The 23,743-nt window shown below is 54.6% G+C and overlaps 1 protein-coding gene across 1 annotated transcript; it reads left to right on the plus strand.

The window, feature by feature from the left end:
- The first annotated feature begins 342 nt into the window (after positions 1 to 342).
- On the plus strand, positions 343 to 23,740 carry FAIM2 (Fas apoptotic inhibitory molecule 2). The gene is made up of 12 exons (XM_074530971.1): positions 343 to 566; positions 2,290 to 2,470; positions 7,275 to 7,378; positions 7,493 to 7,557; positions 8,326 to 8,379; positions 12,454 to 12,504; positions 13,537 to 13,576; positions 14,426 to 14,463; positions 16,194 to 16,281; positions 19,963 to 20,058; positions 20,992 to 21,045; positions 22,833 to 23,740. The coding sequence occupies exons 1-12, from the start codon at positions 552 to 554 to the stop codon at positions 22,980 to 22,982; spliced, it is 936 nt and encodes a 311-aa protein (XP_074387072.1). The 5' UTR covers positions 343 to 551; the 3' UTR covers positions 22,983 to 23,740.
- The last annotated feature ends 3 nt before the right edge of the window (positions 23,741 to 23,743 follow it).

Below are 23,743 nucleotides of genomic sequence, written 5' to 3' on the forward strand. Positions count from 1 at the left end.
CATCCCAACCCTCTCCCCATCCCAAGCCTCTCTCCATTCCTTCCCTCTCTCTCCATCCCTCCCATCCTGACCCTCTCTCTCCATTCCCCCATCCATCCCAACCCTCTCTCCATCCTTCCCATCCTGACCTTGTCTCCATCTCAACCCTCTCTCCATTCCCCCATCGCGACCCTCTCCCCATCCCAACCCTCTCTCCATCCCAACGCTCTCTCCATTCCCCCATCCCGACCCTCTCTGCATCCCTCTCCCATCCTGATCCTCTCTCCATCCCGACCCTCTCCCCATCCCAATCCTCTCTCCATCCCATCCCATCCCTCTCCCCATCCCTTTCCATCCCTCCCTGTCTCCCCTGCTCTCCGGGCTGGCAGTGGTACATCCCTCCCTCCCTGCCTCCCTCCCTCCCTGCCCGCATTGCCCGCTGCTCGGGGACGCTGCTGGCAGCGCTGCGGGGGCTGCGGCGGCCGCGTCCGGCCCCACACCCGCGGGACAAGGGCTGGAAGCGCCCCCAGGTCCATCCCCATCCCGATCCGAGCCCGGGGCAGGCAGCAGCCATGACCCAGGGGAAGGTACGAGCGAGGCCGGGCGGGCAGGGCCGGCCCGTCCCTGTTGCGTAACGGCGGGGAAAGAGCGCAGGGAAGGGGTTTGGGAACAGGAGGGGATTTAGGAACAGAGCGATGGGTGCAAGGGGAGCGGGGTACCGTGCACGGAACCTGCTAAGGGGGTGGAAGGGGCTGGGGGGGCTGGTTTGGGGGTTGGGGGCTGGCTTAGGGGTGATTTTGGGATTGGAGGCTGGTTTGGGGTTGGTTTGGGGATTGGGCTGGTTTAGGGGTGATGGATGCACAGCTCGAACCCCGTTGGACCGGATCTGTGGCCGTTTTACCCCCCTGTGCCCCCCACATCCCGGGTGCCAGGGGGCTCTGTGAGCTCTTCGTGCTGTCCCACCCCTGTCCCCACCTGGCAGCACCTCCTGCCCGGCCCGGGGGCTCGGGATTTTGGGGATTTTGGGGATTTTGGGGCTCTCCAATGCTCTCAGACCGAGGAGGGGGGTTGTGGATCCTCTGCCAGCTCATGCACCATCGCCATGGCAACGCTCTGGATGCAGCTCCATCCCTCTGGATCTCCTTGGATATTGGGGGGGTGGGGAGGGGGCTCGCAGGATCTCGGCCCCCTGAATCCCAGGGACAGGGAAGGACAGGAAAGGGCGGGGAAGGGCAGTCCCTGGGGCTGCCAGGGAAGGTGGCACAGCCGATCTGCATGTGGGACTCATCCCAGCCCGGCCCTGCTGGGTTTTCAGGGCCCGTGGCCCCTTCAGCTGGATTCCTCCTCACTCTCCTCTGTTAATGCGCCCCCTGTTTTGGGGTTCATTGCCTCTGCAGCCCCCCGGAGCTGTGGAGCTGCTGCTCTGGGGCTGAGCCGGCTCCTCCACAGCAGCAGAGTTATCCTGGCACTTTATCCACCCCAGCCCAGCTGGCAGGTTAAAGGGATCAGGTTCCCAAGGAGAGGAGAGCGCTCAGGTGGCCCCAGGTTGGCTCCTTGCTGCAGTCCCGGCTCCTTGGAACGCTGGGAAGCAGCACAGCTGAGCCTCCACTCGGGCACAGGGGAGAAAATTCTGGAGGGCCAAGCCAGAGCATTCCTGGGAGCAGCTGATCCCAAATGGGGTAAATGGGAATGAAGAGTTCAGGATTTTCTGCCCAGGAGCTGAAAGCTCTTTTTAAGGAGCAACGTAGGAAGTTTGATGAGAAGCAGAGAATTCCTTGGATGTTTTTGGTGTCACATTGAGCCCGAGGCATCGCGGGGGCTCCGGGTCCACCTCAGACCTCCCTGCCTGGAACTTCTCATCCCAACGAGCACCTCTGGGGCTTTCCCATCTCCCCTCAGCCATGAATGCCCTTCCTGGGGGGCAGGGATGGGCCCAGCCCCAGGAATGGCTGGGGGGATCCCAGTTCCCAGGGATCCCAGTTTGCATGGCTCCCAGTTCCCGTGGCTCCCAGATCCTGGGGCTCCCAGTTCCCATGGCTCCCAGTTCCCATGGCTCCCAGATCCAGTGGCTCCCAGTTCTAGTGGCTCCCAGATCCAGTGGCTCCCAGTTCCAGTGGCTCCCAGTTCCTGGGCCTCCCAATTCCAGTGTCCCCCAATTCCAGTGTCTCCCACTTCCCGTGGCTCCCAGTTCCCATGGCTCCCAGTTCCTGACCCCTTTTCCAGAGCCCATCCATGCCATTTTCTCATCCAGGGCAGTTTCTGGGATGCTTTTACTCATATCTCTCTCTCTGTTTGCCCCTCTCTGTGCAGCTCTCCGTGAACAGCAAGCCCCCCAGCTCTGAGGGGCAGGGGGACAAGAAGGACAATGCCACAGCCCCCCCGGCGCCCCCGTCCTACGAGGAGGCCACGGCGGGAGAAGGGATCAAAGCCGGGGCTTTCCCTGCCCCGCCCGCGGCCCCGCTCCACCCCAGCTGGGCATACGTGGATCCCAGTAAGTCCTGCCTGGATGGGCTGGGGGAGCCCTGGGAGAGGGGCAGGGATCCCCGGGATGGAGAGGAGAGGGGGAACCAGGATGAGAGGGGGAGCAAGGATGAGAGGGGGAGCCGGGATGAGAGGGGGAGCAAGGATGAGAAGGGAACGAGGATAAGAGGGTGAGAAGGGATGAGAGGAGGAGTAGGGAGAAGAGGGGGAGCAGGAAGAAGAAGAGAAGCAGGGATAAAATGGGGAGCAGGATAAGAGGGGGGACCAGGGATGAGAGAGGGACCAGGATAAGAGGGGGAGCGGGGGCAAGAGGGGGACCAGGGATAAGAGGGGCAACCAGGGTAAGAGGAAGAGCAGGGATAAAAGGGGGAACAGGGATGAGAGGAGGACCAGGATAAGAGGGGGAGCAGAGATAAGAGGAGGAGCAGAGATGAGAAGGGAACTAGAATAAGAGGGGGAGCAGGGAGAAGAAAAGAAGCAGGGATAAGATGGGGAGCAGGATAAGAGGAGGAGCAGAGACAAGAGGGGGGACCAGGATATGAGGAAGAGCAAGGATAAGAGGAGGAACGAGGATAAGATGGGGAGCAGGGATGAGAGGGGAACCAGGATAAGAGGGGGAACAGGAATGAGAGGGGGGACCAGGGATAATAGGAGGAGCAGGCATAAGAGGGGAACCAGGGATGAGAAGAGGAGCAGGGATAAGAGGAAGACCAGGGATAAGAGGAGGAGAAGGGATAAGATGGGGAGCAGGGTTAAGAGGGGGATCTGGATAAGAGGAGCAGCAGGGATAGAGGAGCAGCAGGGATAAGAGGGGCTCCAGGGATGTGGGCCTAGTTTGGCCCAGGGCAGAGCTGCAGCTGTGAGCTGTGAGCCTCTGTCTGCACAGGAGAGTCTCTATCAGTGTACAAAAGTCTCCATCTACACATAAAACTCTCCATCTGCAGATAAAAGTCTGTATCTGTGAATAAAAGCCATTCCAGCCATCCCAGAGACCTCACAAGGGAGTAAACTCCTTCCCAGTCCCATGTGGGAGAAATCCCCATTCCCAGCTCCTGGCCTGGAGGGAAAGTCCTGGATCAGCTGCAGGGATCCCCCACCCCCTCCTGCAGCTCCTGCTCAGCTCCCAGAGCAGCTGAGGTGGCACAATTGGTGTCACAAGTGGTGTCACAGCCCCCAGTGTGGCTGTTGGCAGCTGCTGGCAGAGCCAGGGAGGCTGGGACACGGCTGGGGCCAAAGGCTGGATTGTTCCAGCATCCTCGTGGCCATTCCTGGGCAAACCAGCAGTTTTCCCAACACCCAGAAGCTCCCTGGAGCTGCTGCTGGGCTGCAGTAAAGGACAGAGCCCTGGGTGTGCCCAGGAAATGGCTGCAGGCTTGGAAATGGGGCTGGAGCCTGGGAAGTGACCCTGGGGGTGGCCAAGTGCTCACTCAGCACAGCTCCAGCCAGAGAAAACACTGGGATTATGGGATTTAGGGACTCCGAGCTCTTGCCCTGCTCCGTCCTTTGCTGCCTGTTCTGTCCAGCTGCCGGGATGGGAAGCCTGGGAAGGGGAAGGAGTGAGAACCTCCCCTGCTGTGTCTGTGCTGCACATTCTGATGGTTTCTCAGCCCTTCCCCTGAGGAACAGGACAAATCCCCCCAGGTGCCTCTGGGCATCATCTGGAATTTTCTGCTCTTGCAATGAATTGGGGGGGTGAGGCCTAAATGGGGTGGGATGGGGTATTTGGGGTTTAGGGGTGGGATGGGGTGTTTGGGGTTTAGGGGTATCTGGGGTGTTTGGGTTTAGGGGTGGGATGGGGTGTTTGGGGTTTAGGGGTATCTGGGGTGTTTGGGTTTAGGGGTCTCTGGGGTGTTTGGGTTTAGGGGTGGGATGGGGTATTTGGGGTATAGGAGATGTTTGGGGTTTAGGGGGTGGGATGGGGTGTTTGGGGTTTAGGGGTATCTGGGGTGTTTGGGTTTAGGGGTGGGATGGGGTATTTGGGATTTAGGGGGTGGGATGGGGTATTTGGAGTGGGATGGGGTGTTTGGGATTTAGGGGGTGGGATGGGGTGTTTGGGATTTAGGGGTAGGATGGGGTATTTGGGGCTTAGGGGTGGGGTGGGGTATTTGGGATTTAGGGGTGGGATATTTTGGGGGCTCCGGGTGGGAAGCCAGTCCCACTCTATGGGATGTCTCACACCTGACTGGGAGCACCTGGAGAGAAGGGATGTGGGTTTGGAGGTTGTTTCTGTGACCATGAACTCAGGACACACCGTCCTGCTGTGGCCTTGGACAGGGGGACAGATGTAGGGACACCAGGAGGGAGGGGGATGGAACCCCCTGGATGCTGGCAGGGGCAGGGAGGGAGGGAGGAGAGTAAAACCCTTCAGCTCCTCGGGGCACTGAGGTGCCAGCTGGGGGTTTAGGGGCCAATTTGGTGTTTAGGGGCTGGCTGGGTGTTTAGGCTTTTATTTGGTGTTTAGGGGCCAATTTGGTGTTTAGGGGACAATTGGGTGTTTAGAGGTGAGCTGGGAGTTCAGGGGCCAATTTGCTGTTTAGAGGACAATTGGGTGTTCAGGGGCCAATTTGGAGTTTAGGGGCCAGTTGGGTGTTTAGGGACCAGCTTGGGTGTTTAGGAAACAGTTGAGTGTTTAGGGGCCAATTTGGTGTTTAGAGGCCAATTTGGTGTTTAGGGGCCAGCTGGGTGTTGTTTAGGAGCTGGGACAGCTTTGATGCAGGAGGCCTGGAATTCCCAGGGATTCTCCCTGCCCAGGTACTCTGGGACCGATGAGGGATCCATGGGAACACACAGGAGGTTCAGCTCCAGTGGGGCAGGAAGGAGGGACCAAGGGATTTACTGATAACAGACCAGCACCATGGACTTGTTTCCTGCTGGGGGCATCTGAGTGAGGCTCCTGCATTTTGAATGAGCAGTTTTAACCAGGAAAACAGGAGAAAATCAGGATCAGGACCTTGAGTTTGGCTCTCCTGGTGTCTGCTCTGAGATTGAGAGAAGGTCTCTGTTCCATCTTCCTGAAGGGTTTGGGCATCCCTGAGCTCAGAAGCTTTAGGAGGAGGGGAGGTGTCTGTGGACCAGGCAGGGACAGGAATGTAAAGCAGGAAAATCACACAAAAATCCTTCTGTGAAACCCAGCAAGAGGGACTTCAGTGGCACTGGAGGGAAGCAGAGAGGGCACAGAATGGTCATGGAGCCATGGAATGGTTTGGGTGGGACGGGACCTTTGAGCCCATCCAGTGCCACCCCTGCCATGGCAGGGACACCTCCCACTGTCCCAGGCTGCTCCAAGCCCATCCAGCGTGGCCTGGGCACTGCCAGGGATGGGGAAAGGAAACCCAGCAACAGGAGCTGCTGTTCCAGTTTTGGCTCAGCAGAGATGACTTGTGTAGAATTTTGAGGGTTTGGGGGAAGGTTTTTCTCACTGGTAGCATTGGAGCTGTTTCCTCCTTTTTTAGGCTTGGTGCTTAACTGTTACCTGAGTCCCTGCATGGAAATGGAGCTGAGGGATGGACTCAGGGAGCTGCCAGGAGCTGCTCTCACAGCAGGAGCATTGTTGACAAAGCCAGGATGCAAACACAGCTCAGGAGAGCAGCGAGGGACTCCTCCTGCTCCGCTGGGTGCTGAATCACAGCTGCTCCCCTGGGAATGCTGAGGCACAGCTGCTCTGGGGATGCTGAGGCACAGCTGCTCTGGGGATGCTTTAATATCCCGTAGAAGGAGAGCAAGGGATGATTGCAGCCCTCCCATTGCTGTGGAAGCTTTGGTGTTTGCTCAGACAAGGATAAAGCAAAGCTGAGGGAACACTCAGAAGTGGCCCCTGGTGTTGGGGTGGTTTGAGGGAATGTTCCCCCTCTGCTCCCAGGGATGCTCCTGAGCAGCAGCAGGAGTGGGAAGGGAGCAGAACTTTTGTATTTGCTGGGAAATGTTCCAATGAAGGCAGGAATGGTGAATCTGACTCCATGTTCTCAGAAGGCTAATTTGTTACTTTATAATACTATATGATATTAATTAATACTATAATTTAATATAATATACCTATACTAAAGAATAATATATTTAATATTCTTTAATATTAATATCCTTAATTAATATTCTTTAATATATTATATTAAAGACTGTTATAACTTAATATATAATATACCTATACTAAAATAATATCTTTAATATTATTTAATATTAATATCCTTACATTAATATTAGTTAATGTATTATATTAAAGAATACTATAATTTAATATAATATAACTACAATAAAAAAGAATGTATTAAATATTCTTTAATATTATTATTCTTATAATAATATTCTTTAATATATTATATTAAAGAATACTATATATATAAATATATATATTATTATATATATTATATATATATTATATATTATTATATATATATATTATATTATATATATATAATATAACTATACTAAAGAATACAGAAAGAATACTTACTAAATGCTAAAAAACTAATAATGAAAACTCTTGACTCTTTCCAGAGTCTCGACACAGCTTGGCCCTGATTGGCCAAAGAGTCAAAATAATTCACATCAGAATCCAATGAAGCAATCTCCAAACACATTCCACATGTGAGCACAACACAGGAGAAGCAAATGAGATAAGAATTGTTTTCCTTTTCTCTGAGGCTTCTAAGCTTCCCATGAGAAAAATCCTGGATGAAGGGATTTTTTCAGAGAACATGAATGCCACAAGGAACCTCTGGGGGTTTGAGGCACCAGATTGAGCTGTGGTGGCTCCCTGGGCTCAGGTGCCATGGCTGGGTGGGATTTGGGTAGGAGCTGCTCCTTTGGCCTCCCTGCAGGCAGCAGCCCCAGCTATGGCAGCGGAGGGTACCCGGGGGACACGGAGCTGCTCACCACCTTCAGCTGGGATGACCGCAACGTGCGCAGGGTGTTCATCAGGAAGGTGAGGCAGGGACGCACCCCTTGCCCTCGGGGCTGGCAGAGCTGGACCCCCAGCCCTGGAGGGCCTGGCTCTGCTGGATTCTGGGATCCATGGATCACACCCCTCTCCCTGCAGGTGTATGCCATCCTGATGGTCCAGCTCCTGGTCACCGTGGTCATCGTGGCTTTCTTCACCTTCTGGTGGGTGCTGGGTGTGTCCTGGGCCACCTAGGACAGGGCTCTGGGCAGGTTCCTGGGGGTTGTGTCACACCTGGATCCTTTCTGACTGTTCCAAGAGAAAAGCAAAGCTGAGGGAACACTCAGGGGTCCCTCAGTCCTTTTGCCCCCATTCCCACCCACACTCGGGGTTGGATCTCCCATCCTGGGTGATCCCCAGGGCTGCTGCCCTTGGCAGTGGCTGCTGGGTTTTCCCTGTGGGTCCTTTCTGGCTATTCCAAGAGAAAAGCTGACCTGAGGGAGCACTCAGAGGTCCCTTTTGCCCCCATTCCCACCCATGCTCGGGGTTGGATCCCCCATTCTGGGTAATCCCTTAGGTTATTGCCCCTGGCAGTGGCTGCTGGGTTTTCCCTGTGGGAGTCACCAGATCCCAGCTCCAGGGGCTGCCTTCCCTCCCCTGCTCATCCCCCTCTCCAGCTCGGATGACCGAGCGCTCTGGGTGTGTATGGCTCATGTTGCCTCCAGAATAAATAATGGATCAGTGCCAGCCTGAGGATTTGGGCTCCCTAATCCCCTGTGGGAGCCATTCCCAGCCAGCTCCAGTGTGGAACTGGGGGAGCAGCACTGCCCTTCCCACCTGGCAGCTGGAATTCCTCTCCACAGGCTCAGGCTGCCTGAGGATTCACCCAGGGCTGGGTCTTAATCCCCTGCTCAGGCTGTTCCAGGGTTCATTGAGCAGGGAGCTCTCAGGGACCGGGTTCTCCCTGCTCAGGATCTTTCCTTGCCTTGCAGTGAACCAGTCAAGGGCTACATCCAGACCCACTCTGCCTGGTACTGGGCTTCCTAGTGAGTATCCCGGGCTTTTCCTGTGGCCTTGTGTGCTCCACACAGCCTGGGTGGGGATGTGGGAAGGGTTCTCCAACACTGTCCTGCATGTGAAGCATCACTCCAAAGAGTCCAGGGGGAGCTGGGGAAGGTCATGGAACCATGGAATGGGTTGGGTTGGGTTGGGTTGATTGGGTTGGGAGGGACCTCAAAGACCATCCAGTGCCACCCCTGCCATGGCAGGGACCCCTCCCACCATCCCAGGCTGGGCAGGGACCCCTCCCACCATCCCAGCTGCTCCCAGCCCCAGTGTCCAGCCTGGCCTTGGGCACTGCCAGGGACCCATGGCCAGCCCCAGCTGGCCAACCAATCCATGGCTGAGCCTGAGGTGGGAAATCTCACCTGAATGAGCAAGAGACCCCAAACACTTCCCCAAAAATGGCTCTAGAAACCAGGGTCGAAATAAATACCTGAGTATTTCCTGCAGAAAGCCAGAGAAAACTGGGGAGTTTCCAGGGGAACAGAAATCCTAGTGAGACCTGGAGGGATGTCCAGGGTACCTTGGAGGGTTCACTTTGGGAAGGCCCCCTGGGAAGCTCCAGAGGCCTCCTTGCAGAGCATTCAGGAAGACCCTGCAGAGCCCCATATCTGACACCTGGGAGGATGCTCAGGGCACCATGGAGGCTGAATTCTGGGATTTTCCCCTTGGAAGCCAGGTGGTTGTGGGGGTTTCCATTATGTAATACCCAGTGGGGTGGATTTGGAGGTGTTGGGATATTCCTGGCCATGTCTGGGTGGGGCTGTCACTCCTGGGGCTCCATCCCAGAGCCCTGAAGCTGGGATTCCAGTCCTTGGTTCCCCCAGCCCAGAGTGGAGCTCCCAGGTGCTGGCATCTCCCGGCTCCAGGGTTTCCAGGCTGCTGGCGGGGTCAGTGCTGCTCATTGAGTGTGAGGTGAACTCAGCTTTAATCAGCTCACACCCAAATCAGGAGATGAGACACAGCTTATGTAACCTGGGAAAACCCTCCAAACGCAGCCATGGGAGCTCCAGGGCACCATGAGGGAGCCAAAGGTGCTCCAGAGGGCAGCTGGGCTAGGGGAGGCACTGTCACCTCCCAGGGGACAGGGGGAGGAGGCTCAGCCCTGCTCAGGTGCCCACCGTGGCCTCTGGGGTCCCCTCTCCATCTCCCTGCCCAGATGGGGTTCATTCCCTCCTGTTTCCCACTAGAAACACCCCTGGGGGGGTTCTGTCCTGCAGGAAACTCCCCCTGGTCATTGTCCCCCTGTGCCCAGGTGAGACCCCACCTGCAGAGCTGCTCCAGCCCTGGGGTCCCACCCAGGGAGGATGAGGAGAGAGCCCAGAGGGGGTCACGGAGCTGCTGCAGGGCTGGAGCCCCTCTGGGGCCAGGCTGGGAGAGCTGGGGGTGCTCACCTGGAGAGCAGAAGGGAAAGGAGACCCTGGAGCCCCTTCCAGGGCCCAAAGGGGCTCCAGGAGAGCTGGACAGGGGCTGGGGACAGAGATGGAGGGGCAGGACATAGGGAATGACTTCCAAAGGGCAGGGATGGATGGGAGACTGAGCAGGAATTCCTCCCTCTCAGGGTGGGGAGGGGCTGGGATGGATTTCCCAGAGCAGCTGGGGCTGCCCCTGGATCCCTGGCAGTGCCCAAGGCCAGGCTGGACAGGCCTTGGAGCAGCCTGGGACAGTGGGAGATGTCCCTGCCCACAGATGGGATGGGATGGGATGGGATGGGATGGGATGGGATGGGGTGGATTTTAAGGTCCCTTCCCTCCCAAGCCATTCCATGACTTTAATTTTGTGTTTTTTCACTGCTCAGTGAGCCAAGCCCTTCCCTTCATTCCACTGCCTCCAAAAGTTTTTCCTGCTTTTTGCCTGGGTCTCCTTCCCAACCAGACACCTCTGTAATAAAACCTGGGAGCCCCAGGACGTTTTCCCACTGCTGGGATGGCCTCTCAGTGGGAATAAGTAAACCCAGAGCAGCCAGGGATGGAGGGCCCTGCTGGCTCTGTGCTCTGACAGTCCCTGCCCAGCTGCTCAGCCGTGTCCAGGCTGCTCCCACTGGGCTTTCCTGGTTTCCCAGTGGGAGAGCTGGGCCTGCCTTTATCTCTGTGCCCTGGGCTCTGCCGTCACCTCCCTGCCCTGGCCGAGGGTCAGTGGCTATCGGAGCCATCGGCACTGCTGCCCTGGGGGGAGCAGGGAGCAGAGCCTGGAAAAACACCCAGCCATGGGCAGGAGGGCAGGAGAGCCTCCTTCAGCTCTGCCTGCTGCAGCTCTGGGGCTGCTGTGCTTGGACAGCCTCAAATGCTGGCAGGTAAACCCCTAAACCTGCCAGGACCTGGGTGGGGCTGGGCAGCCACTGCACCATGGGCTCTGCTGAGCCAGGGCTGCCCTGGGCTTGTTCTGAATGGATCCTCCTGCCCTGAGCCCTGTTCTGGATTGATTCTTCTGCCCTGGGCTTGTTCTGGATGGATCCTCCTGCCCTGAGCCCTTTCCTGAGTGGATCCTCCTGCCCTGGGCCCTGTTCTGGATTGATCCCTCTGCCCTGGGCTTGTTCTGAATGGATCCTCCTGCCCTGGGCCCTGTTCTGGATTGATCCTTCTGCCCTGGGCTTGTTCTGAATGGATCCTCCTGCCCTGGGCCCTGTTCTGGATTGATCCTTCTGCCCTGGGCTTGTTCTGAATGGATCCTCCTGCTCTGAGCCCTGCTCTGAATGGATCCTTGTGCCCTGAACCCTTCCCTGAGCCCTTTCCTGAATGGATCTTCCTGCCCTGAGCCCTTCCCTGCCCTGAATTCTTCCTCAAGCTCTCCAGCAGAGGAATCCTGGAATGGTTTGGGTTGGAGGAACCCTCAAGTCCACCCAGTGCCACCCCTGCCATGGGCAGGGACAGCTCCCACTGTCCCAGGTTTCTCCAATCCCTTTTCCAGCTTGGTCTTGGGCACTTCCAGCAATGGAAAGCCCAAAAATTCCCATTCCTGGAGGGATGTGCCATGAGAGCAGCTCCCTCCTCCAGCACAGCCCTTCCTGCCTGAGCCTGGTCACTTTGCCAGCCCTTGGCTTAAGAACCTCCAGCCTTGGCACCCTCAGGCTGGAACAGGTTTGGAAATGAGGGGCAAACCTGGAAATGATGACAAACCTGGCACCTCCATGTGAGAAACTTCCAGAACCAAGGAATCCTGGAATCGTGAAGGTGGGAAAAGCCCCTGGAGACCATGGAGTCCAACCACCAAGCCTCCCCTCAGCACTGACCAAGTGTCCTGGGTTGATAAGTGAGTTTTTTGGGAGGTTGTAGTCAAACCAATCAGTGCTCAGACCTGGATGTCCCCCAGTGCCACTTCCAAAGGCTTTGGACACTTCCAGGGGTGGGATTGCACCACTGCCTGGGCAGCCCCTCCCAGAGCCCAACCTCCCTTTCCATGAAGGAACATTTCCCCAGAGCCAACACAAACTCAGTGGAATTGTGTTTGTCATTCTCACATTTGGGTGCTCTGCTCCAAATCCTGCCCTCGGCTTCTCCAGGGATGTTTTGTGCCACCCTGGGGACGGGCACAGGCAGAGGAGGCTCCTGAGGGCAGGAAGGAGCTCAGTGAGAGGGAGCAGGGCTGGGAACCACCCTGATCCAGCCTGCTGGGTGCTTGCATGTCCAGGCTGCTTTTCCAGGCAATTCCATCCCAGGGAATTCCACCATGCCTGGCTGGTTTCCCAGGGAATTTCATCCCAGGGAATTCCACCCTCTCAGGCTGCTTTTCCAGGGAATTTCCCCCTGCACCACAATTCCAGGCTGGTTTTCCAGGGAATTCCACCCCAAGAAATTCCCCCCTGCTCCACCATTCCAGGCTGCTTTTCCAGGGAATTCCATCCCTGGGAATTCCATCCCACCCCCTGTACCACCATCCCAGGCTGGTTTTCCAGGGAATTTCATTCCAGGGAATTCCCCCCTGCACCACCATCCCAGACTGGTTTTTCAGGGAATTCCATCCCAGGCTGCTTTTCCAGGCAATTCCATCCCCACCCCCTGTACCACCATCCCAGGCTGCTTTTCCCCCCATAGACTCTCCCTCTCTTTCTCTCCTTGCAGCGCCGTTTTCTTCGTCACCTACCTGATCCTCGCCTGCTGCTCTGGGCCCAGGTGAGGAGGGGATGCTTTGGGGTCTGGGACAGCCTGGGAAGGCAGCAGGAATGTTCTCCTCGGGTTTCCAGCCCTGCTGTGGGGCAGGGATGCAGCTGCTGTGTTTCCATGGGATCATGGAATGGTTTGGGTTGGAAAGGACCTTAAATCCCACCCCGTGCCATGGCAGGGACACCTCCCACTGTCCCAGGGTGCTGCACTGTCCTGGCCTTGGAGGCTTCCAGGGATCCACAGCTGCTCTGGGGAACTGTTCCAGATGCTGGAAACAGCTGTTCCAGGCCTTGGCTTGCTGCAGCTCAGTCCAATTGCAGCTGTGGCTTCATCAGAAACTGCCCTGCAGCAATGCTGTGAGGGCCCTCATGGAGGAGGAATGGTGCATCTGACTCCATGGACAGCTAATTAATGACTTTATTATACTGTACTATGTACATATTAATGACTTTATTATACTGTATTATGTACATTTCATCTAAACTGGATCTGCCAAGCACTCACTCTGCACACACTGCACAGAATCCCAGGACTGTCACAGTCACACACACACCTGGCCCTGACAGGCCAAGGGAACAAAACATCCTCACTTTGGGTAAACAATCTCCATATTGCATTCTACACAGGCACAGCAAGTGATAAGAGTTGTGTTTCCCCTTTCTCTGAGCTTCAGAGAATGTGAATCCCAGAAATCCTTGGGAAGAATTGTGCCTTGCTTTTCTCTGTGAAGAGAAATGTGGCAGCACCGCCCCGTTTGCAGCTCTGGATTCTGGGATTTAACCATTCCAGAGGATGCTCTTGCCAGCTCCCAGGGGAGCAGGAATATCCTGGGGACCTCTGTCCTGCTGGCCCAGGAGAACCCCAAATGCCCCGGTGACTGTGTCCTGCACTGCGCCAGCACTTGTGCACAGGGCACTAATTACCAGCATGGACATTAATTACCCATTAATGGCCATTAATTACCCTCACAATCACTAATTATCCCATGGTCAGGGGTTCCCTGGCACAGCCCCAGCTGACTGAGCCCTGTTTCCCTTGCAGGAGATACTTCCCATGGAACCTGATCCTGCTCAGCATCTTTGTGAGTGGCACATCTGGCCAACATCTGCCCTGGGGTCAGGGTGGCTCCCAGGACAAGGCTGGAATTCCTGGGGAAAAGTGGGAATTTCATCCCCTTCTTGTCCTGGGCTTGGGCTGAGGAGCTGGGGTTGCCCTGGGATGGGAGGAGCTGGAAAGAAAGGGAGCCTCTGTTTGTTAAAAAATTGCAAAAAATAATCTGTGGGGTCTGATGGGAACTGGGGTGGGAGCAGGGATGGGAACTGGGATTGGAGCTGGGGGGAGAACTGGGATGAGAACTGGGATGGGAACTGGGGTGGGAAGTGGGATTAGAGCTGGGATGGGAACTGGGGGGAGAACTGGGATGAGAACTGGGATGGGAACAGAGATGGGAACTCAGGTGGGAACTGGGATGGGAGCTGGGAGGAGAACTGGGATGGGAGCTGGGAGGAGAACTGGGATGGGAGCTGGGATGGGAACAGAGATGGGAACTGGGATGGGAACTCAGGTGGGAACTGGGATGGGAGCTGAGAGGAGAACTGGGATGAGAGCTGGGGCGGGAGCTGGGATGGGAGCTGGGATGGGAGCTGGAATGTGGGATGGGAGCAGGGATGTGGAAGGGAAGCTGGGATGGGAGCTGGCTCCTGTGCGGGAGGGATGCAGGAGCAGGGGCTCCTCCCGTGCCATTTGCCGTCTCTCTGCCCTCTCCTGTGCCCATCAGTCACTGGAGGGTTCCAAATGCTGCCCAGGCTCCTTCTCCTGAGAGCCTGGGAGGCTCCCCTGCCCCTTTCTCTGGGACTGAGGGATTTCCTGTGGGATTTCCTGGTGTCTGCTTGGGGCAGGGAGGCACTAACCGGTCTGTGTTCTCCCCCAGACCCTGTCCATGGCCTATCTCACTGCCATGCTCTCCAGGTGGGTTGGGCACTGCCCTGTCTCTTCCTGAAAGCATTCCCTGTTCCTGAGCTCCCAGCAGCCACACAAAGCTGGAGCTTCCCTGTGAAACTTCCCAAGGAAGGTTCCCAAGGCTGTCCCTGTGCCAAGGGAGGCAGCACTGGGGGATCCCACATCCCAAATCCTGCAGGAGAGCCCCGGAGGGGCAGCACCTGGAGGGGCTGCAGGTGACCACTCAGAGATCCCCCATTTCTCACTGGGCAGGTCCCAGGCAAGGGGGACCAAGGGGTTTGTTCCAGCAGTTTCAGGAGTTTGTATCCCCCAGCCTGTTCCCTTCTGCTCATTCACACCAGGAAATCTGAAATGTGCTCCTAAATCACGTGGGAGGCTGGAGAGAGTGCCATGATCCAGCCTGGATGATGGATGGATGCATGGGGACAAAGAAATCCTTGGCCTCAGCAGCTGCAGGGGAAAACTCCACACAAATCCCCCAGGGAGAGCAGGGCTGGCTTTTCCAAGGGCTGAGCCTGGCACTGCAGCCAAAACCCTGATCCAGCCTGGAGCCCATTCCTGAGCCTGCAGCCCCTGCCCCTGCCCCTCCTTCTCCTACAGCCACACTGGGCAGGGGCCCGGGGCTGCTCCTTTGCTTTCCCCTCATGCTGGGGGGACTTTTGTCACCCTGGTTTTGTCACCTCCCAGTCAGGACCTTCCCCATTCCCTGTCCGTCCATGGACAGTGGGATTGGTGGACTTGGAGCTGCTCTGGGAGGCCCAGATGAACCCTCCTGCCTTCCCTCCATCCTTCCAAAGAGCAGAAAAACTGACGGTGTTCACAAGGGTTCTCGGATTGGGGAAGAGACGAGGATCTGACTCCGTGTTTCAGAAGGCTTGATTTATTATTTTATGATATATATTACATTAAAACTATACTAAAAGAATAGAAGAAAAGGTTTTATCAGAAGGCTGGCTAAGAATAGAATAGGAAAGAATGATAACAAAGGTTTGTGGCTTGGGCTCTGTGTCCGAGCCAGCTGACTGTGATTGGCCATTAATTAGAAACAACCACATGAGACCAATCACAGATCCACCTGTTGCATTCCACAGCAGCAGATAATCAATGTTTACATTTTGTTCCTGAGGCCTCTCAGCTTCTCAGGAAGAAAAAAACTTCAGGAAAGGATTTTCCATAAAAGTTGTCTGCGACAGGAGGGGGCTGCTCTTCCTTCTGTCACAGGAGTCTTTGGATGAGGGAAGAGACGAGGATCTGACTCTCTATTTCAGAAAGCTTGATTTATTATTTTATGATATATATTACATTAAAACTATACTAAAAAAACAGAAGAAAAGGTTCTCTAAGAACAAGGAGCAGAAAGAATGATAACAAAGGTTTGTGGCTCAAACTCTCTGTCCAAGCCAGCTGACTGTGATTGGCCATTAATTAGAAACAACTACCATGAGACTAATTAAAGATCTACTTGTTGCATTCCACAGCAGCAGATAACCATTGTTTACATTTTGTTCCTGAGGCCTCTCAGCCTCTCAGGAGGGAAAATCCCAAGGAAAGGATTTTCCATAAAAGATGTCTGTGACAGAAAACCCATCCAAGCTTTTTTCCATCCCTCCTTTCCCAGCATTAGTGTGGAATGTTGATAATTCCAGCGCTGTTTGTGCCTGTAGCGTTCCTTGCCCAGCTGAATCCCCTTTCCCATCCCTGGGAATGACCCCAGTTTGGTTTTCCTGGTTGTTTTGCAGCTACTACAACACCAAGTCGGTGCTGCTGTGCCTGGGGATCACGGCCCTGGTCTGTCTGTCTGTCACCATCTTCAGCTTCCAGAGCAAGGTGGGGACATCCCTGGGGAGGGGACCCTGGGCAGGACAGGGGGAGCTGGGGGCGTCTGGGAATGGGGCAGCCCCAGGGATGTGGGGATGGCGCCAGGACATGTGCTGGGGAGGGACGTGGGTGGGATGGAAGTGGGGCTAGAAAATGGGGATGTATGGGAATAAAATGAGATTTTTTATGTAGATTGGGGTGGGGGCTAGAAGTGTCTGATTTATGGGAATAAAATGAGATTTTTTATGTAGATTGGGGTGGGGGTAGAAGTGTCTGATTTATGGGAATAAAATGGGATTTTTTTTTTTTTTTGTGGATTCGGGGCTAGAAGATGGTGATTTATGGGAATAAAATCAGATTTTTTGTGGATTGGGGAGGGGCTTGAAGATGCTGATAAATGGGAATAAAATGAGAGATTTTTTTGTGGATTGGGATAGGGGCTAAAGATGCTGATTTATGGGAATGAGATGTTTTTATGGGTTGGGGTGGGGGCTAGAAGTTGCTGATTTATGGGAATAAAATGAGATTTTTTTTTAATGAATTGGGGGCTCGAAGATCATGATATATAGGAATAAAATGAGATTTTGTAGATTGAGGTGAGGGCTAGAAGATGCTGATATAAGGGAATGAGATTTTTTTAATGGATTGGGGTGGGGGCTAAAAGATGCTGATTTATGGGAATGAGATTTTTATGGGTTGGGGTGGGGGCTAGAAGTTGCTGATTTATGGGAATAAAATGGGATTTTTTTGTGGATTGGGGGCTAGGGGATGCTGATGTGTGGGAAAAAATGAGATTTTTTTGTAGATTGGGGTGAGGGCTAGAAGATGCTGATAAATAGGAATAAAATGAGATTTTTTGTGGATTGGGGTGGAGGCTAGAAGATGGTGATATATAGGAATAAAATGGGATTTTGTAGACTGAGGTGAGGGCCAGAAGATGCTGATAAATGGGAATAAAAGGAGATTTTTTTGCATGGATTGGGGTGGGGGCTAGAAGATGCAGATATGTATATAATAAATTAAATGAGATTCTTTTGTAGATTTGTGTGAGGGCTAGAATATGGTGATATATAGGAATTAAATGACATTTTTTGTGGATTGGGAGCTTGAAGATGCTGATTTGTGGGAATAAAATGAGATTTTTTTATTGGGGTGGGGGCTAGAAGATGCTGATTTATGGGAACGAGATTTTTTGTGGATTGGGGGCTAGAAGGTGGTGATATATGGGAATAAAATGAGATTTTGTTATAGATTGAGGTGCGGGCTAGAAAATGGTGATTTATGGGAATAAACTGGGATTTTTTTGTGGATTGGGGTAGGGGCTAGAAGATGCTGATAAATGGGAATAAAATGAGATTTTTTTGTGGATTAGCGCTCGAAGTTGCTGATGTGTGGGAAAAAAATGAGATTTTTTTGTGGATTGTGGTGAGGGCTAGAAGATGCTGATATATGGGAATAAAATGAGATATTTTATGGATTGGGGTGGGGGCTAGAAGATGGGGATACATAGGAATAAAATGAGATTTTGTAGATTGAGGTGAGGGCTAGAAGATGCTGATAAATAAGAATAAAATGAGATTTTTTTTTAATGGATTTGGGTGGGGGCTAGAAGATGCTGATAAATGGAAAAAAAAAGATTTTTTGTGGATTGGGGTTGGGGCTAGAAGATGGTTATTTATGGGAATAAAATGAGATTTTTTTGTGGATTAGGAGCTAGAAGATGCTGATTTATGGGAATGAGATTTTTGTGGATTGGGGGCTTGAAGATGCTGATTTATAGGAATAAAATGAGATTTTTTTATTGGGGTGGGGGCTAGAAAATGCTGATTTATGGGAATAAAAAGAGATTTTGTTATAGATTGAGGTGGGGGCTAGAAGATGCTGATATATGGGAATAAAATGGGATTTTTTGTGGATTGGAGTGCGGGTTAGACGATGGTGATATATAGGAATAAAATGAGATTTTTTTTTGTGGATTAGGGGCTAGAAGATGCTGATATATGAGAATTAAATGAGATTTTGTTGTAGATTAGGGTGAGGGCTAGAAGATGCTGATGTGTGGGAATATCTGGGATTTTTGGAGGATTGGGATGTGCCAGGGGTGTCAGAGGGGCTGGAACAGACTGCAGGGTGGTGAACTGGGTTCTGTCAGCCTCACTTTTGGAGAAATCCAGCGAAATTTGCCAATTTCCAGCTTGGCACGATATCATTGTCAGGTGTGAGTGGCTGCAGAGAGACACCATTTTCTATGAGAAAAAGAAGTCATTTTCCCAGGGTCTGGGTATCAGATGAAAGGTGGCATTTGGGGCTTGAAGGATTTGCAGGGGCCTCCTTGCTGACAGCTTTAGTTTTGGAGAAATCCAGCAAAGTTTTCCAATTTCCAGCTTGGCACCGTATTATTGGCAAGTGTGAGTGGCACAAACACAGGCCATTTTCCATGGGAAAATAAGTCATTTCTCCAAGGCCTGGGTATCAGATTAAAGGTGGCATTTGGGGATTGAAGGACTTGCAGGGTCCTCCTTGGTCGCAGCTTTAGTTTTGGAGAAATCCAGCAAAGTTTGGCAATTTCTAGCTTGGCACCACACGGTCTGACAGTGTGAGTGGCCATAATTGGAGGCCGTTTTCCAGGGAAAGAGAAGTCATTTCCCCAGAGTCTGGGTATCAGATTAAAGGTGGCATTTGGGGCTTGAAGGATTTGCAGGGGCCTCCTTGCTGGCAGCTTTAGTTTTGGAAAAATCCAGTAAATTTTGTCAATTTCGAGTTTGGCCCCGCCCTGTTGGCCTGGGTGAGTGGCCACAAATGGAGCCCATTTTCCATGGGAAAAAGAAGTCTTTTCCACAGCATCTAGGTATCAGCTCCGAGGTGGCCTTTAGGGCTCTAAGGATTTGCAGGGTCCTAAATGGTGGCAGCTTTATTTTAGGAGAAATCCAGCAAATTTTGCCAATTTCTTGCATGGCCCCGACCTGTCCGCCAGGGTGAGTGGCCGCAAACGGAGACCATTTTCTGTGGGAGAAGTGAGCCCTTTCCCCAGGGCCTGGGTATCACATTAAAGGTGGTGTTTGGGGTCTAAGGATTTGCATGGTCCTCCTTGGTGGCAGGTTTATTTATGAGAAATCCAGAAAAGTTTGCAAATTTCTGGCTTGGCACCACACGGTCTGACAGTGCAAGTGGCCATCATTGGAGGCCATTTTCCAGGGAAAGAGAAATCATTTCCCCAGGATCTGGGTATCAGATTAAAGGTGGCATTTGGGGCTCGAAGGACTTGCAGGGTCCTCCGTGGTGGCAGCTTTAGTTTTGGAGAAATCCAGCCAAGTTTGCAAATTTCTCACTTGACACCGCCTTATTGCCCAGAGCGAGTGACCACAAACAGAGGCCATTTTCTGGGGGAAAAAGAATTAATTTCCCCAGAGTCTGGGTATCAGCTCAGAGGTGGCCTTTAGGGCTCTAAGGATTTGCAGGGTCCTAGTTGCTGGCAGGTTTAGTTTTGGAGAAATCCAGAAAATTTAACAAATTTCTTGCTTGGCACTGTATTATTGGCAAGTGTGAGTGGCCACAGTTGGAGGCCGTTTTCCAGGGGAAGAGAAATCCTTCCTCAGGGGGTGGGCACAGCGCAGGGGTGGCATCTGGGGCTCCCCTGGTGCAGCCCCTGGTACAGAACCCCCTCCCTCCCTCCTTCCCTCCCCTCTGCAGTTTGACTTCACCTCGTACCAGGGCGTTCTCTTCGTGCTGCTCATGGTGCTGTTCCTGGGGGGGCTGGTCCTGGCTGTCATCCTGCCCTACCAATACGTGAGTGATAACCGCGCCAAACTGGGACAAACTGGGCCAAACTGCGCATGCTGGGAGGGGGGGCCCAGCTCCCTGACAATGGGTGGGAACCCCCATGGAGGGGTGGGAGAGCAGGGCCATTCCCTGGGATGGACCGTGGGATACAAGGATGGAGCTGGCCCAGGGCTGGGGATGTTTCCTGCTGGTTCTGGTGGTGGAATCGTGGAATGATATTGGTTGGAAGGGACCTCAAGAAGGGACACAGTGGGAGGTGTGGGGGTGAGATGGGATGGGCTTTAAGGTTGCTTCCCACCCAAACCATTCCAGGATCCCATGATTTCCACAGGACAGGTGCTGGGGCCAGAGCTGATGGAGAAGTTCAGGAGCTAAATGGACAGAAAGGGCTCAGGGAGGGAAGGTCCAAGTCCCCGTGTCCTGCTCTGTGCCACACAAACATTCCCAGGGCACTGCACAAGCTGGAGGTGCTGCAAACCCAGCCTGGGCTTTTGGGGCCTCTCCAAAACTTCACCCTCCAGCTGGGAGCCGACTGCCTGGGGAGGGAAGTCCTGCACAGCCCATTCTGTGTGGCTCTGACGGCTGTGTCCGTGTGTCCCTGTCCGTGTGTCCCTGCCTGTGTCCATGTTTGTCCATGTCTGTGTGTTCCTGTCTGCGTCCCTGTGTCTGTGTGTCCCTGTCCATGTCTGTGTGTCCCTGTCTGTGTCCCTGTGTCCATGTGTCCATGTCTGTGTGTCCCTGTCTGTGCCTGTGCCCCTGTCCATGCCTGTGTCGCTGTGTCCGTGTGTCCATGTCCATGTGTCCATTTCCATGTGTCCCTGTCCATGTCCGTGTGTCCATGTGTCTGTGTCTCTGTGTCCATGTTCCTGTGTCCCTATGTCTGTGTATCCCCGTCCCCGTGTCTGTGTGTCCCTGTGTCTGTGTGTCCATGTCCTGCAGGTCCCGTGGCTCCACGCGATCTACGCTCTGCTCGGGGCTGGGATCTTCACCATGGTGAGTGCCTGCTCCTGGGGCCCAGCAGGGAAAACAGCAGGGAAAGGAGCTGGGAAAACAGCGGGGAAAGAAGCTGGAACCTGGGGGGAAAACAGCGGGAAAAGGAGCTGAGCCTGGCAGGGAAAACAGTGGGGAAAGGAGCTGGGAAAACAGTGGGGAAAGGAGCTGGAGCCTGGCAGGGAGCCGGGGCAGGGATGGAGCCGGGACAGGGATTGGAGCCTCACAGGGAACCAGGGAAAGGAGCTGGAGCCGGGGCAGGAACTGGAGCCTGGCCAGGAGCCGGGGCAGGGATGGAGCCAGGGCAAGGTCTGAAGCCTCACAGGGAGCTGGGGCCGGGATTGCAGAGCTCAAGGCGGCCCTGGAGCAGCGATCCCGGCAGAAGGTGCCCCAGACGTGCTCATGCCCATGTCAGTGCCCGTGCCAGTGCCAGCGCAGGGCATGGTGCGAGTGCCAAGCTGTGAGGGGTGAGCAGTCCTGGCTGGATTGCTCTGCAGGGATCAGGGACAGGCCAGAGGTGCCTCTGGAGTGGAGCAGGCAGAGCTGAGCTCACAGAGCCCCCAGGAGTGAGGGGATGCAGGGATGAGGCTGCACGGTCAAGTCGGGGCTGGTCGGCTGAGAGCAAGCCAAGGTTCGGGATGAGTTTGGCTCACAGAGGTGCAGAAAACCAGGGAAGGCTGAGATTGGGGATTAGGAGGCATTAGGAGGGTTTACACAGGCAGGAAAAGCCCCGGAGCTGGGCAGCTCCTCCAAGGAAAGGCTTGGGCAGCTCCTCCAAGGAAAGGCTTGGGCAGCTCTCGGTGCTCCATCCCCAGAGCCCCTTCCTGAGTGAGTCCCGCTCCCTGTGCTGGGATCCAGCTGGGGCAGGTGCCACTGGTGCCCGCTGCTCCCGGGGCCAGGGCAGTGCATGGAGAGATGCCCGGTGCTCCTGGGACCGTGCCCGCAGAGTGCCCGGTGCTCCTGGAGCTGGGGCAGTGCCTGTGGAGGTGCCCGGTGCTCCCGGTGCTGCCGGTGCTGCCCTGGCTCCAAGGCGGTGCCCATTGGGCACGTTGGGAATGGCAGCAGTTGAGCAATTGTCTTTATCACCCATAAAAGTCACTCCGAGGGAGCGCGGGGAGCTCGGCGCTGATTCATGGCTCAAGATCCCTCTGTAAAATACAAGGAGGCTGCAACATCTGATAATTACCCCATAAACATCAGTCAGAGCCTGGGCCTGGCCCTGCCGGGGCAGCTGGGCTGGGATTTGTTCTGGGGGGATAAAAGAGCAGCTCTGGAAGATGGTGCAGCGCTGGAGAGCTTTGGGCCCGTGAGGGGCAGCAGGATGGCAGAAGGAGGAAAGGGAGGGAGGAGAAAATGGTGGATTTCAGTCACACCTGGGATTTCTGGCGGAGCTGCTCCGTATCCTATTGGGGCCAGGCCACCCTGTGAGAACCTCGTTCCCTGGCTGGTGTTTCCCACCTGAGGGAAGTGTGGGAATAACAAGTTATGGGCTCTGGGATGAAGAGGAAGAGGGAGGGTGGCTCCAGAGCTGGCCCTGGGATGGAGGAGGCCTGAGGGAAGAGGGCCTGGACTGGGAGCTGCACTCGGGGTTTGATTGTCAGGGGGGAATGAGGGAAGGGGAAAGTTGCAGCTCATTCTATGCCATGTTCTGAGCTCCTAAATTGTGGCTACAGAACATAAAAAGGACTGCACCCCAATCCAGGGGACTTCTCCTGTCGTCAGAGCCCTTCTTGCCTCCCTGGGCCAAACCTCCCTGTCACTGGCCCGGGGTTTCCTCCCTTCCCTTCCAGTTCCTGGCCCTGGACACGCAGATGCTGATGGGGAACCGCCGCTACTCGCTGAGCCCCGAGGAATACATCTTTGGAGCCCTCAACATCTACCTGGACATCATCTACATCTTCTCCTTCTTCCTGCAGTTCTTTGGCTCCAGCCAGGAGTGAGGGCAGCGGGGCAGGATGCTCCCCGTGCTGGCAGATGTGAGGGGTTAGATGGAAAAGCAGAGGTGAAAGGGTTCAAACCCGCCAGCCTGACCCAATCCCTCCCTTTCTGGTCCATCTGAGGGGCCCCAGGCCCCTCCTGCAGCTTTGTACATTTGCTGCCAGGCCTTTGTGACCCAGAGAGCAAAGCAGGGCTTCAGTGTCATGTCCCTTCTGCTCCCCCCAGTCCCGCCCAGCCCAGTCCAGAGGCTGGGGCAGAGACTGGGACCTTCCCAGCCCCAGGGGCTGCTGGAGGTGCCCTCTGAGTGCTGCCCATCACGGGGTGAGAGCTGTGACCAAACAGCAGAGAGGGCAGCAGAGACGGGAGTTTGGTGAGATCCTGGCAGGAAAAGCCTTGGGGAATCCCGGCATTGCCCTGTTCCCCACAATCCATTGGAGCTCGGTGGCCTCTGTGCTATTCCTGGTGACTCCTGCTGTTGGAAAGGTGGAGTGTGGGATCACGTAGCTGGATTTCAGTGCTCCAGGCACAGGGAACCTGTTTGTTCAGGACGTGCAGCTCTCTGAGGTCATCCCTGGTGCCACTGCAGGGAAAATTCCCCTGGATCCCTTGCATCTGACTGAGTGCCCTTCCCTTCCCTTCCCTTCCCTTCCCTTCCCTTCCCTTCCCTTCCCTTCCCTTCCCTTCCCTTCCCTTCCCTTCCCTTCCCTTCCCTTCCCTTCCCTTCCCTTCCCTTCCCTTCCCTTCCCTTCCCTTCCCTTCCCTT

The sequence above is a fragment of the Zonotrichia albicollis genome, chromosome 33 (assembly GCF_047830755.1).
Source record: "Zonotrichia albicollis isolate bZonAlb1 chromosome 33, bZonAlb1.hap1, whole genome shotgun sequence".
Taxonomy (NCBI): Eukaryota; Metazoa; Chordata; class Aves; order Passeriformes; family Passerellidae; genus Zonotrichia; species Zonotrichia albicollis.

Excerpts from the sequence above, each read along its gene's own strand:
- FAIM2 (XM_074530971.1), top strand. Across the intron at positions 7,379-7,492 it reads GCAGGGTGTTCATCAGGAAG|GTGTATGCCATCCTGATGGT; the intron begins GTGAGGCAGGGA and ends CTCTCCCTGCAG. Across the intron at positions 8,380-12,453 it reads GCCTGGTACTGGGCTTCCTA|CGCCGTTTTCTTCGTCACCT; the intron begins GTGAGTATCCCG and ends CTCTCCTTGCAG.